At 47.2% G+C, this 18173-nt stretch overlaps 1 protein-coding gene across 1 annotated transcript in view; it reads right to left on the bottom strand.

The window, feature by feature from the left end:
- GRIK3 (glutamate ionotropic receptor kainate type subunit 3) overlaps positions 1-18173 on the bottom strand; it is a 192697-nt gene that overhangs the window by 16012 nt on the left and 158512 nt on the right. Inside the window, exons 10-12 of the mRNA XM_083511595.1 lie at positions 16341-16544; positions 7474-7697; positions 3280-3398 (exon numbers count right to left, since the gene is read on the bottom strand). Of these exons, the coding sequence (XP_083367721.1) occupies positions 3280-3398; positions 7474-7697; positions 16341-16544 (547 nt within the window). The remainder of the gene's footprint in view (positions 1-3279; positions 3399-7473; positions 7698-16340; positions 16545-18173) is intronic.

The raw sequence follows: 18173 nt of genomic DNA, 5'->3' as shown, positions 1-18173 counted from the left end.
TGCCAGAAAGTTATTCCTAAGATTTAGTCAGAATCTCCCTTCTTGTCATTTGAATCCACTGGTTCAGGCCCTACCCTCTGGGGCAGCAGAAAGCAAGCTTGCTCCATCTTCTATGGGGTGGCCCTTCAGGTATTTGAAGATGGCTATCCTGTCGCCTATTTGTTGCTGAATTGTAACTGTTGCACAAATTAATCCATTTTAAAAATGGAAATGAGCCAGACTGCTGTGCTCAAAGAAATAGTCGTTTACCTTGTAATGCTTCCAGACCCTGCCGCCACCGCCTGCTCCCCCCCCCTCCCACCAGCTCCTGCTCCTGACCTTGGGCACAGCCAGCAGTTGATGAGGAATTTTCAAACCAAAGTAATTAACGGAACAGCTTTCATGTGATTTAAATAGAAAGCCGCTTGTGAACTTTTATGGGTGTTTTGTTCTACCGTTTAAAATAATAATAAAAAGAGGCGCTTCTTTTATACAGAATGGTTTTTCAGAAGGGATCACTCTAGGGAGAGGCTTCAAATGCACAGGCATTTTTTAAAAAGTATCCAATTTGGGGGTGGTGGGGAGAGAAACGATCAAGGGTCTAAATAGCAGTTGGAGGTAGGAAAATATGGTTTTTTTAAAAGGGTATAACGGCCCTGTAATGACTTTGAGTGAGGAGGGATGAAGGACATTAAGGGCTCCTCTATTTTGGTACTGGCCTCTCCTGGTGCCTATTAAAAGCAGAGAAGCTTTCTTTTTTTGGGGGGGGGGGAGCTGCTGCTGCTGCTACCGCCCTCCAAGGACATTTCTGGTCTGGAATTGGGGGATCAAAAAGTCAGCTGAATCAGGGCAGGATTAATTTTTTTTGGGGGGGGGGCAGTACCACCCTGGCTATGCAGACAGTCCAGAGACCCCAGACTTATATTAATACTAAAATTTATTAGTCAGTTTTTTTGCCATGGCAACTCAAAGTGGCTCGCAAAACAACCTACAACCTTCCCCATACATATGTTAAAACCGGGGGAGGGCATTAAAACATCCCACCCACTCCAAAAGGCCATAGATAGCTAAAACCAAAGTCTTGGTTTAAAAGGAATGTTTCTGCATGACACCTGAAGATGTATCATGACAGCACCAGGTGAATCTCCCTGGGGAGAGCATTCCATGAATGGGGAGCCACCACTGAAAAGGTCCTTTCTTATGTTGCCACCCTCCAGACCTCCTGTGGGAGGGACACATGAAGAAGGACCTCAGATGATGATTGCAGGGTATAAGCCTGTTCATATGGGACGAGGGCGTCCTGAGCCATATAAAGTCAAAACCAGCACTTTGAATTGGGCCCCAGAAACTATTGCAGCAAGACCAGGCTTGGTGCTATGTGCTCAGACTGTCTTGCTCCACAGGAAGCAACCTGGCCACAGAATTCTGCACTAGTTTCCAAACCGTCTTCAAAGCTGGAGAACACAGAGAATTGGAGGGCCAGGACATCAGAGACTCAGGTTCTGAGCTTCAGGAAGTGACTTCAGCTTGTTTTTATTTTATTTTAAGGTTTTTATTTCACAACAAGGCTGGCTTGTTGAGCCCACAGAAGCATCCTGTAGATGCTGGGCTAGTCAGAGCCACGTTCTGCCCCATGCCACACCCTTGCTGGGTTGGTGCGGGTGGGAAAACAGATGGGCTTGACCACGTGGCATTTGATGCCAGTGTGCATCTAGTCACTTGATAATCTAATTGCTAATCTCTATCCTCTGGCCAAATTCTTATATGTGACCCTCAAGTTGTTAAAATCTCCTGATTTCACCATCATTGGCAATTGGCAAAAATGGGAGAGATTTCAAGGTTTTCAGGAGGAAGTGAAAGAGAAGTGACTGGAGACCACCACCACCATTATTATTATTATTATTATTATTATTATTATTATTATTATTACTACTACTACTACTACTACTACTACTACTACTACTACTACTGCTTAGCCTTTGTCCCAAGGTCCAAGGTAGGCCAAAGATCTGGCCCACTAGCAGGCAGCTCCTCCCTCTCTCCTTGGGAGGAGGGAGGCCTGCAGGGATAGGGAATCATTGTAGGGTAGCCAGAAGATAGAGAAGAGCTGCCTCCTAGGTTTAGCGTGGTTCAGATACCAATAAAATAAAAGGTCATGTTATAAACCTTTTAAAATGAGTGCCTAGTGCGTCTACTTTTTCCTGAGGCTTTTGTACTCAGTGGACTTGCAAGTATGAGAGAGCGAGGCAGACCCACGAGGCTACAATCCTAGCATTGAAGAAGCGATTCTGAATCTAAGGGCTGCATGCAACCCCAGAACCCCATTTGGTGAACCAAAACAAAAACAAGTGTGGAGATGCAGCTTGTTTTACAAAGCAAGTTGTGCAAGACACCTGGATTTTTGCCTCTGGAGAGATATTCCCCATCCTTTCTCGGAGTTTCCTGACTAGCCCACAGTGCTGATTTGCTTCTGGGAACTGCCTTAGACTGAGTCAGACCCATTTGCCCATACAGCTCAGCATTGCCTACACTGGCTGGCAGCAGCTCACTCATCAAAGTTTCAGGAGGGGACTCTCCCAGTCCTACTTGGAGATGCCGTCAGGGATTGAACCTGAGCAACCTCACTATCATAGGAAGGTGTCTTATACTCAGCCAGACCACTGGTCCATATAGATTAATATTGCTTACTCTGACTGGCAGCAGATCTCCAAGAAGGGTTATTTCCCAGTCATACCTGATGCTGATGGGAACTGAACTTGGGAGCTTCTGTATGTAAAACAGATGCTCTACCACTGAGCTATGAAGTGAGTGGCCCTGGCAGCAGAGGCAGATCCCAAGGGCAGTAAACCTGCCCTGAGCTGGTACAGCTCAATTAATGGCCAGAGCCACCAGTGAGGTGATGGATTTCAGCCCCTGGCTTCCACAAGGCACTCAGGGGAGAAGGAGCAAGAGCGAGTTGGCTCCGTCATGGCAGCACCCGAGAGCCTCCTCAGCGGAGGAGAGACAGAAGCTGGTCTTGACAAGCACTCCTGTAATTGTTAAGAAACAGACTCCACCATTTCAAAACCAATGTCTTTGCTTGTCATCGTCTGATGACAGAAACTCCCCGGCTGCCTCGCGACAAAAAGGGAGAGGAGGCGCAACATTATTTCTCTTGCTCCAGAGGCAATTTTCTCTCTCTTTTGACAAGCGCAACTACGTTTATCTTGCACCTGTCAACACACAAACACACACACAGGTACACACCAAACAAGAGTGGTTTGCGGGAGGGGGGTGTTTGCTCTGGGGAGGGGGGCCTACCTTGCTGCATCAGCGCTCCCATGCCGAACCAGAAGCTGTTGAGGAGGGTGAAGTTGTTCTCCACGATGTCCGAGCCTGGATTGCAGGGGTGGGCGTCATACCATTCGTAAGGGCTAAACCTGCAGGGAGAAAGAAGGCAGGCATCGAGGGAGGACTCCTAACAGACAGGGCAGAAGAGGCTGGTGCAAAGAACAAAGGCAGCTGGCACTAATCCAGCTGGTCAAGGGCTATCTGGGGCTCATACATTTTTGTCTGTTACAGGGGAGTGCAGTGGGGTCAGGGACCTTTGTGTGAGAGAAGGGGGAGGGACACAGAAGTGCCTCTTTCAGCAGCATGTGTTTACACCCTCCTTGCCCTTTCTTGTTCAGTTGACGTCTGCCATGCAGGACTGACTTTTCTTAGGATACCATTGCTATGCATGGGACTGGATAGAGTTGCAGGAGCAAATGAAGGCAAATCCCTGTCCTTTACATTTTAGAAATCCCTTTCTTTTTGAGTAGCCATATCATCCCTATTTAATGATGATGATGATGATCATGATGATGATGATGAATGTGTCATTAGTGGACTGGTGCTTTCCTGAGGACTGGTCTCTGTCTGCCCTGACCAGCTGACAGTCTAAGATATGACACTGAGAAGGCAGTGGGGAAGCCTGTGAGTGGGGTGGAGTCAGGGATAAAAAGGGGGTGATGACAATAACCTCTCCTAGCCGTGGATCAGGTCCTATAACAGCTGCCCCAAGCTTGCCACTTTTGTTTTACTGATAGTTTCCAACAGAAGGGCAGAACAGGTGACCTGCTTCCCCTATCTCCCAAATTTGGGTTACAGAGCTACATACAGCCGTACTTTGGAAGTCGAACAGAAGCCATTCCAGAAGTCCGTTCGGCTTCCAACATGTTCGGAAACCAAAGCTCCTGCAGCCAATCGGAAGCCCCGTCAGACATTCGGCTTCCAAAAATAGTTTGCCAAAATGTTCGCCTTGCAAGGCATTCAGGATCTAAGGTACGACTGTAATTGACTCCCCCTTCGAGCATCTCATAGGCCTTTTCCAGGAAGCCTTGGCTGGTGTTGTCATGTAACAGTCTCATCTCTGCTCCTTCCTCTTGCTGCAAAGATCCAATCAAAGCCAGACCAGTTAAAGGTGGATTTGAGGAAGAATGCAGGACCTTTGGAGCTCCTTACTCACATTTTCCAAAGGTCCTGCATTTTGCAAGATAATTAATTTAAAATCTGCATAATTGACATAATTGCTTCGGAACCAAACAAATTAATTAGCATCGCAATTTCTCCCTCTGTGATTCCCCCTGGCTTTACAACAGCCTCATCTCCTCCAAACGCTCAGCTGAAATGGAAATGGAGAGATCTGCAAAGAGGAGGAGGAAGAGGAAGAGGAAGGAGGAGGAGGAGGAGGAGAAACTTTGGCACATTTTATTATTTTGCCTCATTCATTTCCTGCTGTGTAAGCAGATACCACATTCTTGAATGACGGGGGGGGGGGCGCTTTGGCATTCCCAGACAATAAGGAGCCAAATCCAAAACCCGCCCAAGCTCCTCCAAATACAGAACTTCACGCCTCTGGTGTGTGGCAGCAGCAGCAGCAGTAGCAGCGGGGCTGTCCTGAAACCCCAGGCGTCAACGCACAGCCAGCCACAATTAAACATTGTCATTCATGTTGCTGCCTTGACTACACTACAAAGCAACACCAGGCAAAAGTGGCCACCTAGAATGTATCATTCTACATCTCTAACCTCAGCGACATTTGGTGGATTCAGGCTGCAGCTCCATCAATAAGCTTCAAAGCCTTATTAAAAGCTCTGATGGATCAAAACACTGCCATTTTGGGTCTCCAAGCAGCCACAGAGCTGGTTTTAAGCAGCAGTGACCTATGGTGGAACTGATGGAGGCCTTTATATGGTGGGGAGGCAGGGGGAGGCCGGTTTATTTCAAGAGAGGCTCATGCCTTTGAATTAAGGTGTGCCAATTTTGGCAACATTTTCCCCCTGCAGGCTAGAATTCTGGAGCTGGGCAAGGGTCAAGAGTGAAAATGTTCCCTATTATTGCTGGGGGCGAAAGATCCAATTTCCTCCTTGCCATGTCCTGGGACCCTTTCTCTGCACCCTCTTCTGCCCAGAACCATCTGTGCACAGCCTTAATTATGCAGAAGACCAGGTGCTGCTCAAAGAGATAGATAAAAGCCAGGAAGGTTTAGAGGGGAAAGTTACAGTCACGGGAACTTTAATTGAAACCAAGCCAAGGGGAGAAATTGCGCTTTGCTCTGAAATACACTCAGACACTCATGTGACTTGGGGTTTATTTTGCCTGGAAATCTGTGCAGATGAAATCATCAAAGAGCAAATGTGGATGGAAAGACAGAGAGGCAAAACTAAGCGGAAGAATGAAAAGCAGAAAGCAATTCTCTCCCATTGTGGCCTGGCACAATGCAAAAATGGAGTGGAATTAATTCATTCTTTATAAGAATTTTAACTGTTGCCCCAAGGCCAGACAGGGAGTGTGTAGCTAAATCAGGTTTTGAATCTATTTCCCAGATTATAGTCTATCCCCCAGAAAACTTATCCTTTTCATCTGCTCTTTCCCCCTTTCGAGCTGCTCTCTTGCACCGGGACACTCCCTTGAGGACTAGCCACTCCACAAATACCAGGTTCTTTGGAGAAGACTCTTCTCAAAATTAGTGGCTAACCCTCCTGCATTTCCCCCAACCCCTTTTTAAAAGCAGACCTCTTTGCCAATCCAGATGTGCCAGAGCAAACAAAGAGTCAGCCTTCCTCCCTGCGGAGCTGATTTTGACAAGTGCATTACATGAAATTAGAGTATTAGGCACTAAGCTCAGGTAATCGCCTCCAAATGCTGTAATGGCCCCAGGGAGCCAGCAAAGCATCATAAAAGCCGGAACACCGGGGCTAATGGAGATAATGATGCTGCCACCGCTGTGGTTCCATTCTGCCTCTCTCTCTCCTCTCAGATCCCAGCCTGGACAGGCTATTTTCCTGAAGGCAGGAACAGAGCTGACCCAGAGGGGATGGCCAGGGCCCCCAGCACCCACCATGTCCCCCCCACTTCTCCCAATTATATCCTATTAACCCAACACAGGGAAGGAGGCCAGCAACCTCCTTACCTGCTACCAGCAAGAGACAGACAATTGTCTTTAACTGTGGGATGTGCTTTTCCCCGCTAAAGGTGGCTCTCTCCTGCACAGGGCTTGCAGCACGGAGTTTCCCATTGCATCAAATGCCTGCCATTAGCAACCGGGTCAGTGTCATCCTCCACTTATTTTTCAGGATGTGCTGGACTATTGCCATTGTCCACTGCATGTGCGTTTTTCTCATTGGGAATGGGGCAGGAGGTGATGGGGACTGGAGCCAGGACTGGCTGCCATGGACAGAGGAGGGGAGACCCTTTGTAGGGCTGCTCTTTCCTCAAGTGCCATAAAAAAGGTAAAGGACCCCTGACAGTTAAGTACAGTCACAGACGACTCTGGGGTTGCAGCGCTCATCTATATTTACCGGCCGAGGGAGACGGCGTTTGTCCGCAGACAGTTTTTCCAGGTCATGTGGGCAGCATGACTAAGCTGCTTCTGGCAAAATCAGAGCAGTGCACTGAAACACCATTTACCTTCCCGCCAGAGTGCTACCTATTTATCTACTTGAACTTTTTGCCGTGCTTTAGAACTGTGTGGTTGGCAGGAGCAGGGACTGAGCAACGGGAGCTCACCCTGTCGCAGGGATTTGAACCGCCAACCTTCTGATCGGCAAGCCCAAGAGGCTCAGTGGTTTAGACCACAGTGCTAAGTGCCATAGTGGGAGTCAAATTAGCACTGCTACACACAGACACCCTATCCCTCAAAAATGAAGGGACTTAGCATACAGGGGAGAGGAAGGGATTTCCCCAAAGTTCTCTTAAGGGGTTGGCTTGTTCTTTAAGACAAGATGACTGGCACATGTGTATGCAGGCTACCTGAAAGGCCGTCTTCTCCCATACCAACTTGCCTGGGCTCTGAGATCTTTAAGGGAGACATTTCTCTCAGTCCTGCCACCCTCACAGGAGTGCTTGGTGGAGACACAGGAGAGGGCCTTCTCAGTGGCTGCTCCAAGGCTTTGGATCTCGCTCCCTAGCATAGAGCCAAATCCTAGGGACAGAGTTCCTTTTGGCGCCCCTTGTAGCTGGTGAGCTCCTTACCTGGCTATCACAAACAGCACGCAGCTCACTCCCAGGTAAGCAAGGAGGATGTACATCCAAATGTCAGGAGACAGAGGGTTCAGGAAAGAGAAGACACTGGGGTTGGTTCCATTGGCCTTCCGGTAGAGAATGCTGATCCCCAGAGTCATGAAGGGCTTGGAGAAATCAATCGCTTTCTCCCGGACATGGGTGATGGTGAGCGGAGCGACAGCCAGGTCAGCTTTCTGTGGAGCAGGGGAGAGAGAGGGAGCAGTTGTTAGAAATGGAGGAGGAAAAGTGTGGTGGGCAAGGCTCTTGGGTCTCTCGAGTCACAATCTTGTTTCCCCAAGGGCTGCTATGAAGATTGATGTCTTGGGAACTTCTGGCCCACAGGTCAAATCAGGCCTTACAGTTGGGCCTGCAATGCCATTTCCTCCCGGCCACACCCATCTGATGCCATGTGATGTCCAATATGAGTCAGGTAAACCTGCAGCTGCAAAGGAGCCATTGGCAGCTTCAGAGGGCTGCCCTGGGGTTCCTTTGCAAACTCTGCATGCATTCTGGGTTGCTTAAAATTTAGCCCTGAATGGAAGCCGTGCTATTGGGATTGGATCCACTTGGGAGCTTCTGAATCAGAGCTCCCAAACGTCCTAGCACACCCTTCCCCAAGCCAGTGCCCTCTGGGTGTTCTGGACCACAATGGCAAGCTAGCTGGGGCTGATAGGAGTTATAGTCCAGAACATCAGGAGGGTAGCAGAGTTGCCCTAGGAACTCAAGGGTTGAAATCACATCCCTGTTCTTATCCCTTTTGGTTTTTTTGGGGGGTCTATAAAGTGTCTCAAAGGAAAGTTAAGAGAAAATTATAGTTTGGTCTGATTGGCACAAATGCTTTTGATAAGGAAGACAGACACAGCAGGACCATCCCTGTTCTTTCCATAGCAGACCCAAACTACTGGTTCTCCATTCATGCCAGGGACTGTGGCCACTCGAGCCTTTTAGTGGCCATTAGCGTTCATTGATGCCAAGGTGGATGGATGAGAATAAGGTTATCTATGGCTACTAGCCAAGATGGCAATATTCTGTTTCCACTGTTGGAGGTAGTAATGTTTCTGAGTACCAGTTGCTGGAAACCACAGGAGAGGAGAGGGCTGTTGTGCTGGGATCCAGCATCTAGTTGGCCACTGTGATAACAGGATGATGAACTAGATTGGTTATTGGCCTGATCCAGCTGGCTCTTCTTGTGTTCTTAAGAATGCATTGCATTTGGGGAAATTGCTGCAAAAATGCATATATCAGGAGAAGTGTGCACAAAGAAGCAGTTGTTTCATGCATACTTTATAAAAGTTTGCAAATGGGGTGAAAAGAACTTAAGATAGGAAAACAATGATAAACTGAGAGAAATAGGAACTGACCAGTTGACTCATTCCTAGGCTACTACAGGAACAGCAAAAGTATACCAAGTTGGAAAAGGAGGGAACAACACATGTATACTTTAGATATTAGATAAACTAATTGTCTGCACCACTGGGAGACAAGGTAAATAATGCATATTTTATTGATTTTACTGGAGAACACAAGAGACCATGGAGAAGAGGATACTCGGTTGTTAGTTCCAGCAGATTTCAGCAGATGACTGGCAAAAGATTCATAATGGCTGATTCCAACATTATGTTTCTTCCTGGTGGGAGAGCGGGACAGTCTTCTCACCACACAGGGACATGGAAGGTCATCCAAGAAGTAACATGGACAATCTGATCACAGCATGTCTCAAAATGGTCAGCTGGACAACTGCTTTCCATTCCAGCTTTTTATTCTGCCCCACGTACATCACCATTGACAACAAAATTTGATCATGCCCATGTCTGTCTAGTTACCAGCCTTCACCAAAACAATGGCTTGTTTGAACTCCATTCTCTCCTGCCCTCATGGTTTGCAGCTGCAAGTGTCTGTTAAAGGATCCAATCCCCCAAATTCAGAATTGAATAAAAGGGATATACAGCAGTGCAAAAATTGGCATGCAAGTCAAGACTGCTAAAGCCACATCTCCAAAGTCATTTTTTCAAAAGGCTATCAAGAGATGCACAAACATAGCAAGATAAAAAAGCCTAGGTCAGACCACATTTAAAGACATCTAGGTTGGAGGCACAAAGCCAGCCTGAGAATTTCCACCAATCCTACCAGAACTCTTTTCGCTCTGAGAAATTCATTCCAAGTGTAACACAGCAATGTCTGACAATGCGTCTTGTCTTCCCTAAGAGAGTTTGTGAAGATCTCTACATATGTTTTGCCTTCAAATTTACCTTCCTTTCGGGTCAGCTTAATCAAAATATTTAGTGGACTCAGGCAAACATAAAGAGGCAAAGATAAACTGTGTGTTTCAGGAGTTCCTTCCCATCCTCTGGCCCTTGTTTTCTCCATGCCAAATTCCTGCAGCTCAGAACATACAGGGCATAGAATCAGCTTGCCCCTTTCCATCTGAGGGCAGTGATTTTACCCGCATCTGCACTAAACAATCTCTCAGCATCAGGTGCAAAAACATTCCCAAGCCAGGTAGCTGTAAGGACATAAATTGCTGGAATTTACTGTCAATAAATGCTCTGTTTATGGTGAAAGCATTAAATCAACTGTCAAATCATCCCCCAGGGACAGAGATTAGGACTGAGCTGCAGTTATCAGTGGGGAGGCATTTCTGTTCAAGAAAAACCCTCTGTTATTTCTGTGTTCTTCATGCCAAGTAGAAATCACAGAGAACAGCTTATATTGGTGCAAAATGTCCAATAAGGACAAAAAGACGTAGCTGCTTTTGATACAAGCCTCTTCTGCGGTAGGAGTGTCAGAACAAGGCTACCTTGGAGCTATAAGGAACAGAAGGCAGAAGGAATTATGTGTCATGAAGAGTTTCTTTTGAATAAGTTTTACTGATGCAGTTCACTGTCCTGGGGTGTTACGATGGACAGGAGCTGTGGTGGCTTTTAGAAACAGCAAAAGATTAATTCATGGATAGAAGATTAACCAAGCTACCATCCCTGATAGGTACATGAAGAACCACGCCCAGGATAGCAAATTTCTGAGTACAGTCGTACCTTGGACATCAAACGGAATCCATTCCAGAAGTCTGTTTGACTTCCAAAATGTTTGGAAACCAAAGTGCAGTTTCTGATTGGCTGCAGGAAGCTCCTTCAGCCAATTGGAAGCCACGGAAGCCCTGTCGGATGTTCAGGTTCCAAAGATTGTTCACAAACCGGAACACTCACTTCTGGGTTTGTGGCGTTCGGGAGCCAAAACGTCCGAGTACCAAGGCATTTGGGATCCAAGGTATGACTGTACTAGATACCAGGGGAGGGAGGGCAAAGAAGAGAGGGCACTGGTTACCTTTATGCCTTTCCTATGAAAATCCCAGGAGGTATCTAGCTGGAATCAAAATGCTGGTCTAAGTGGATCTTTAAGACCAAAGACCACAACTTTATAACCTTCTGCTATTTGATATGATCATCTATGGAGATACCGTTCATTAACCACAAGCAAAAGTGAGTTTTGCACAACACCAATGAATCCTATATACCCAAACCTATAATGAATATGAAGAAAGCCAATTCCCACATGACCACATAATTTAAGAATGTAAGAAGAGCCTGCTGCATATAGCTAATGGCTCGTTAAGTTCAGAATCCGGTTCCTCCAGAGATTTCCAACAGCATCCCAAGGTGTCAATGCTCAGGCATGAAGGTCTGTGGAGAGGGTCTCCTTCAACTGCAAGTTGTTTGGGGATGCAACAGAGGAGGGGGTGGAGCTGTGTCCCTGATCTCCTCCTCCTCCTCCCTGCATTTGCAGGATCTCGCTGTCTTCAAAGGTTAGCATCTACATTTTTCAAAATTGTGTGTGAAATGAATGGCCATGGTGTGGGATGGTCCTCTGAGCCAGCAGGGGATTTCCCCAGCTGCAGGAGGAAAATGGTCATTTTGCAGGGTGGGGGGAACTGAACACATAAACCTTCCAAGGCACGAGATGCTCTTGCTTTCGTTGCTTCAGGCCAGCCTCAAAACAAAGGACTTTCTAAAAAGCTGTTTTTTCCCTTAAGGCTGCACTGCCTGTGGCCAGACCTGCCAGGATCACACAGCGGGGGGCAAAGTAGAGTCCCTGCAATCCCAAAATGCAAGTGCTGACAAATAAAGGGCAGCACCACTGGTTGTCCTCATCTTCACATCACAGGCCACCTGTGGTGGGAAACAGTGTGCCTTGGGCGAGTCACGAGTTACGTGACTCATTGACTTTCTGCACAGGGGGGAAAGTTGTGCGTCAAAGGATGTGCTGACCAAGTCAGGTCTCTTGACAGAGAACAAGCATCACAGCTTTCTGCAAGGTTCCACATATCTCAGGCATTTGGCCTGAAGTTACAGTGTACTCCCCTCAGCACACACTGCAAAAGGATATCTATAGGATACATCTATAGTTTGTTCAGACACTCACCTAAACACACTGACATTCATACTGTGGATGGCAGCGTGCACACAGCAGCAGTCCCCACACCAAGCCCCAACTATTGGAGGAAGGCTTTGCTTTATTATTACATTTATATGACAACTTTTCCTCCAAGGAGCTCAGGGTTCTCCTCCTCTTCCTTTAATCCCTGCAACAATCCTGCAAGGCAGGCTACACTGGGAGGCAGTGACTGGCCTGAGATTACCCAGTGAACTTCATGGCTGAATGGGGATTTGAACCTTGGTCTCCCAGGTCTCAATCCACCACCGTAATCACTACAGTTGCGCTGGCTTTTTAGAGTAGTCTGACTTGGAAGAAATGAATGCTGCTTCCTGGCTGGGCTGATGCAGTGCTGTGTATGTACATGTTTCTCCCACTCTTAAACCCAACAAATCAATTGCTAAGGGAGACATTCCGTGGGGGTCGGTGGATGTAAAAGAGAGAGCCTCCCCCCACTTTGATGCCTCCAAACTGCATTCAGAGGGTAATTATGCCATTAATTATTTTGTTCTGTTTTACAGGTTCAGTCTGAGGAGGCCTCTGAATTGAAATTTGCATGGAAGACACTTCAGTGGGCTGGGAAATTAGAAGTCCCTCAGATTGCATTATTTTCTTCATGGTATTATTAGAGCATCAAGAAATTGATGCCGTTCTGGAGCCTCATGTGACTTCCTGCACACAGCAGCCCAGATTAATCACCAAATGGTTAAAATAAATGGTGAAAGGTGGATCTCCTATTAATAAAATGATTATTAAAAAGACATCTTTCCCATAGGGAAGCAAGGCCCCTTTGCTCTCGTGTTATTGTACTACACCAACTGATTATCTGCGTAAAATGGTGCAAGCTGTCAGAACCATGGTTGCTGTAAAACAACAGTAGCCAGGCCAGCCGCAGCCATGGCAGCCAGGTTTTAGGATCTGTGGCTCCTGCCTCCCTTCTGCCCCGATACGGTGCACAGCTCTGAGCAAAGTCATTTACAGTTTCAATTAAAACGGAACCCACTTAGCATTGCAGGGGGGTAATTAATGTTTGTGGAGTGCTTTGAGGGACTCCGATAAAAAGATGCTCTCAACAGGCAGGTGGTAATTACTGTTTGAAAGTGCTCTTACGAGCGTGGTTGCTTTTTTTAAAATTGCTGTTTCAAAGCGTTTCTTCTTTTGCAAAGTGACTTTGTACCTGTTGCTTGTGCAAAAGCACGTTGGCGTGTGCTCGTCCACAAGTGCCAGTGTGGTGTAGTGGTTAAAGTGTCAGACTAGGACCTGAGAGATCAGGGTTCAGATCCCCCATTCAAGCTCACCGGGTGATCCTGGGCCAGTCGTTCACTCTCAGCCTAACCTACATCACAGGGTTATTGTGAGGATAACATGGGGCAGGGCAGAACTAGTCCAACCCTCTGCTTGCACCCTGGCATGCTGTAATATTATTCTTATTCACACCTCCTCTTGTCCCACTGGTTTCCCCTGGGAAAAATTGCTCTTTAGTGCTCAGTTGGAGCAAACAGCAATTCAGGTTTTCCCCAGATGGACATTTGCTCCGATTTAGCATTGAAGAGTGGTTTTCACTAGGAAAGGAGTGGGGGCAAGAAGGAAACTGCTCAGACCTAAGCCTAGAAAGCTCAGGTCAAGCGGAAAATTGATTGGACCCATGCTTTCAAGGCAGGGGTGCCACCTTTCTCTCAGGATTGTGGGTGCCCACCACCGCAACATGGACATGCGACATTGCTTGAACGTAGTGCATGTGATCTCACTCACACTAGGTGCAGGTGTGGGCGAGTGATGTTGCAAGTCCACATTGCGGCAGCCAGCAGCAATGACTCCTCTTCCTCCTCCTCCTATCTGCAGCCAGCGAGGCACCCTTCTCCATGGGGAAGGGCTTGGAGGCAGAGAGACTACCTCCATGTCTGAGCCCCACCCCCCAGAAAAGGGTGCCTCACTCGTTGGCCGAGGAGGGCAGATCTGAACTGCTTCTCTTTTGGAGGCAGTGCTGCTGCCACCTGCCAGCCTTCTTCATTGACTTTGTGGGTGCCCAGCCCCCACAATTATGTTATTGTGGGTGCCCAAGCACCCAAGGGCCCCTGCAGTTGGCTCCTATGTTTCTAGGCATGGGGCAAGCAGAAGCGTGGACAAGCCCTCAGACCCAGGAGAACAGAAACAAAAGGCTTCTCTCTGCTTGCCACTTGAGTGCCAGAGAACCAGGAATGGCTCAGAAATGGGCCAAGCTATTTTCCTGCTTTTTTATTTTATTAAAGATTCCAGTCCAACCAAACCTGAGTGAGGAGAAGCTTGCCCAATAATGCTATCCACGGAGGCTATCCAGCTTAGCGTTTTCAGAGAAGGGTGTATTACTGCTAGGCGGAGGAGAACTGCCTCTGTCGCCTGCAAAAGATTTCCGCCTCTACTCAGCTGGAAGGAAGAATCTGCTTTTGAAAATAAAACTGCATTTCCAAATAAATGAAATTGTTCCTCACACACCTGGTCCTGCTTTTTTTTTTTTTTTTTTTTTTAGCAGCTTGTCCTCTGCTTTGCAGCAGGGTCAGGCTATAAAAGTGCAAGCATGGATCATCAAGCGGAGATATTGCCTCTGGGATTCTGGACCGCAGGCCACAGCTTAACTCCTTGAGAGACAGATTGCTTAGGGCTGGATGTGACTCCAGCCCATGCCTCTCAGAAACACTCTGCTTTTGAGTTTGCCTCTGATTCTCTGCCTCTTCCTTAGCAAGTCCTTCTAGTTGTTTGGGAGCTAAAAGGTATGTTTCACCAGACACCTTTTCTAGGGACTACAACAACTACCTCAGAGCATATACACAGAGCAATCTCTCCAAAGAAGCACAATATATGGTTCTGTTTCTTGGTCACACTCAAGAGGAACATGTGGAAATGGATGATGGATGGACAGACAGATGATGCACAGCATAGTCTTAAGAAGATTGTAGATCTAAGTAACTACTAATAAACAAATGTATGAAAATTCAGATTCTCTCTCTCCACCAATACTCCAGTTTCAGTCCAAGCTGTTAGTTTCTGTGTGTTGCCACTGTGCAGTACTCTTGGAGTCACAAGACTCTGCTTTGCATTCCACAGCTTCCAGGCTATTGGAAGTCTCACGGAAGACAGGAGACGGATGTGCTGTTACTGGTTTCCTGTTCCTTTGTTTTTCAGTTGCTCTCTGCTCTCACAGAGAGAGGATGCATTTTCTTTTCTGTCTGTGTAGTTAGGAATAAAACTCTTTTTGCCATGTAGCTCATACTATCTCGTCCTTCCCTGTGCTGGATACTCTGCGTAATGGGGGAACGTGCTTGGAACCTCATCAAGGCTCAGGTTGTTAATCACGTCGGAGGAGCTCGGAGGAGCTCGGTCGAACACAAGTCTGACACAAGCCAGTTTCAAGTGGATAGTATCCATGTCTCTTTCTCCTTCCTTCAATTTTCCTTCAATTTTTCCTTCAGTTTTTAATTTGATCATGGATGAGTTGGGGACAAACAAGCTGAGGCTTAATCCAGACAAGACAGAAATGGGGCAGAATCCCTCCCTTGGAAACTCAAGTGCACAGCTTAGGGGATGTTCCTGGACCCAGCCTTGGGCACAGATGCTCAACTATTGACTGTGGTCAGGACTGCATTTACCCAACTTAGGTTGGTGCACCAGCTGTGCCCATTCCATGAGTCACCAGAGATGGGCATGGTGACACATACCTTAGCCACTTCTCAAATAGACTACTGCAATGTGTTCTCTGTGGGGCTGCCTTTGAGAAGTCTTCAGAAATTCCAGCTGCTCCAGAACGTTGTGGCCAGTCTGCTGAACAGAGCTGGGTACTGGGAGTATGTTACTTCTTTATGACAGCTCATTCGTGGGCTTCTGGTTAATTTTTTGAGCCCAATTCAAAGTTCTAATCATGACCCCAAATTGGGATTTCTGAAGTCTGTCTTCTGTCCTCCACACCTGTCCAGTTATTAAGATCTTCTGGAGAGGCTCTCCTCCCTATCAGAGTTGTGTTTGGCTGAGGTGCAGACAAAGGCCTTCTCTGTGGCTGCACACAGGTTTTTTAACTCCTTATCCAGGGGGGGGTGTGTGCCCTCTCCTTAAGGGCCTTCTCCTGCCATATGGAAACTTTTCTTTTTTTGATGAGCATCTGACCTGTGAAGCGGTTAAGTTTTAACTGTCCTGTTTTTATCTGCTTTTCAAACCAATATCCTTACATGTTTTCTGGTTGCATTTATTGATGTTATTTTTTGCTGCTACCCAGGTTGAGCCTCGTGGGTTCCTTCTGGAAAGTCAGGATAGAAGTATTTTAAGCAAACAGACAGACAAATGAAGGTGGGAAAGAAGGATGATGCAGCATATAGAATCATAGAGCTGTAGAGTTGGAAGGGATCCCGAGGAACATCTATAGATAACATCAAGGTACTTACATGATCAATCAGCTCCCTGATCATGCCGTTCCACTGCCCCTTCTCATCCTGGGCTCCGTACTTCCCATCTTCCACCACACGGATCTCATAGCTGAAGCCAAGGATTCGGGAGACTTCCCTTAGGAGATCAACGCAGTAGCCTTCAAAGCGGTCATTCCCAGAGAGCACGGTGTCTGACTTGATGAACATGACAAAGGGTTCCTCCTACACAGAAAGGAAGGAAAGAGACAGAGAGTAGCTAAACAACCACATGCAAGCTAAACCCACCAGCCACAGAAGCCACTTTGAGCAGCCACAGGACGGATCTGGGTGTCTCTCTTTGCTTTCTGGCACTGCAGCCAGTTTGGTCGTTATCCTGCCTGCTACCATTATAACACAAATGACAGCCAGTGTGCTGTAGTGGTTAGATGGTCTGACTAGGACCTGGGATCTCCTTGGAGAAAACAGAAGGTTATAAATGCAGCAAATAACTGAATATCATATTCCATCCTTAGAACCTGTTTCATTTTCAATGTGCTTCAAAACTTCAGTGGCCACAATTCAAGACAGAAGTAAACACCCTGAAAGAAGTCATTGAACTCTATTGATTTTAATGGTTGCTCATCTCTGCTTTGGATTGTGGCCCCTCGTGCTCAGCTGTTTGGAATGTTCCCATTTTACAGATCAGGCCATCATGCATTATTTTCCTAAGGATGTGGTAGAAGGCCAGAGTGGTTCATGGCTACCTGTCTTACTGTTGGATCTTACCACTCTTTGGAACTCAGCCTGACTGCCCCACATAAAGATTGTCTTCCATGAAAGACCCATAAAAAGAGGCTCTCTCCATGTTTGGAACCTGCTAGGCAGGGTGAAGGAGCTACTTCAATAGTACTGATATTTTTTCGGGCCAGCACCCCTTTGGTTCTATAAACTCTTCCCCAGTTCCCCCTCCCCTCCCCTTTAAAAAGCACTCTTCAGAATAGCAGTTTGCATGACCCCCTAAGGACTGCAAGAACACAATAAAATTTGAAACAATGACAATTAATTGCCCACTTAATCAAAATCCAATTAAAATTATTTATTTAATTGATTCAACAAAACCGATGAACTTGCTCCAGGGATTCTAGCATTTCAAAGTCTCATAGTCATTTGCACCTCTGGTATCCACCCCTCCCCCCCATGGCACCACCATCTTGCCTCTTAATGCCCACCCTTGGTAACCCCGCTGCCCCCCAACGAGGCGATACCACCCACTTGGGAAACCACTGGATTACCCAGTCTTTAAAATAGGACAAACAACTTGCAGCACCCAAAACTGGTACAGCTGGTGGACAAGGAACAGCTGAAAGCAAGGCAGCAGGCAGGATGCCCATCCAGGAAGCTGGTCCTTGTGCCTTTTGCATTCGTACTCAAGTCTAGAGGCCAGCAGGGGAAGCCATAAAGCCCCATTAATCTCGGGAGGCACAAAACAGAGTGGAGGGGGGCGTGTTCCTCCATATTTAACAGCTGAAGAAGCAGCATCGTGTAGGAGCTCTGCTCGCCTCTGCGCCGCTCCTGGAGGTCTCAGACATTTCCTAGGGGGTAATTCTTGAACTCTGCAAGGCACTTATTCACGGGCTGTTTCACAATTTATTACTGGAAACGGTCAGACATTCAATTCGCAGGCTTTCAGGGCTCGCTAATCGATTTCTCAGCGAAGGTGCCCTCAATTTCAGGATCTTCACAGCTCTCCCGTGGCTCGAGGAGGAGAGAGTGGAACGGTCTGTTGGAGAAACATCATCGGCCAGCTGCCACCGACAAGGCACTGCAGGATGAGCAGGAGGGTGTGAAAGGGGGAGGCAGGGAGGAATCCCA

The sequence above is a fragment of the Podarcis liolepis genome, assembly GCF_965112155.1.
Source record: "Podarcis liolepis genome assembly, chromosome: 7".
Classification (NCBI taxonomy): Eukaryota; Metazoa; Chordata; class Lepidosauria; order Squamata; family Lacertidae; genus Podarcis; species Podarcis liolepis.
This window is presented reverse-complemented; position numbering and strand designations above follow the sequence as displayed.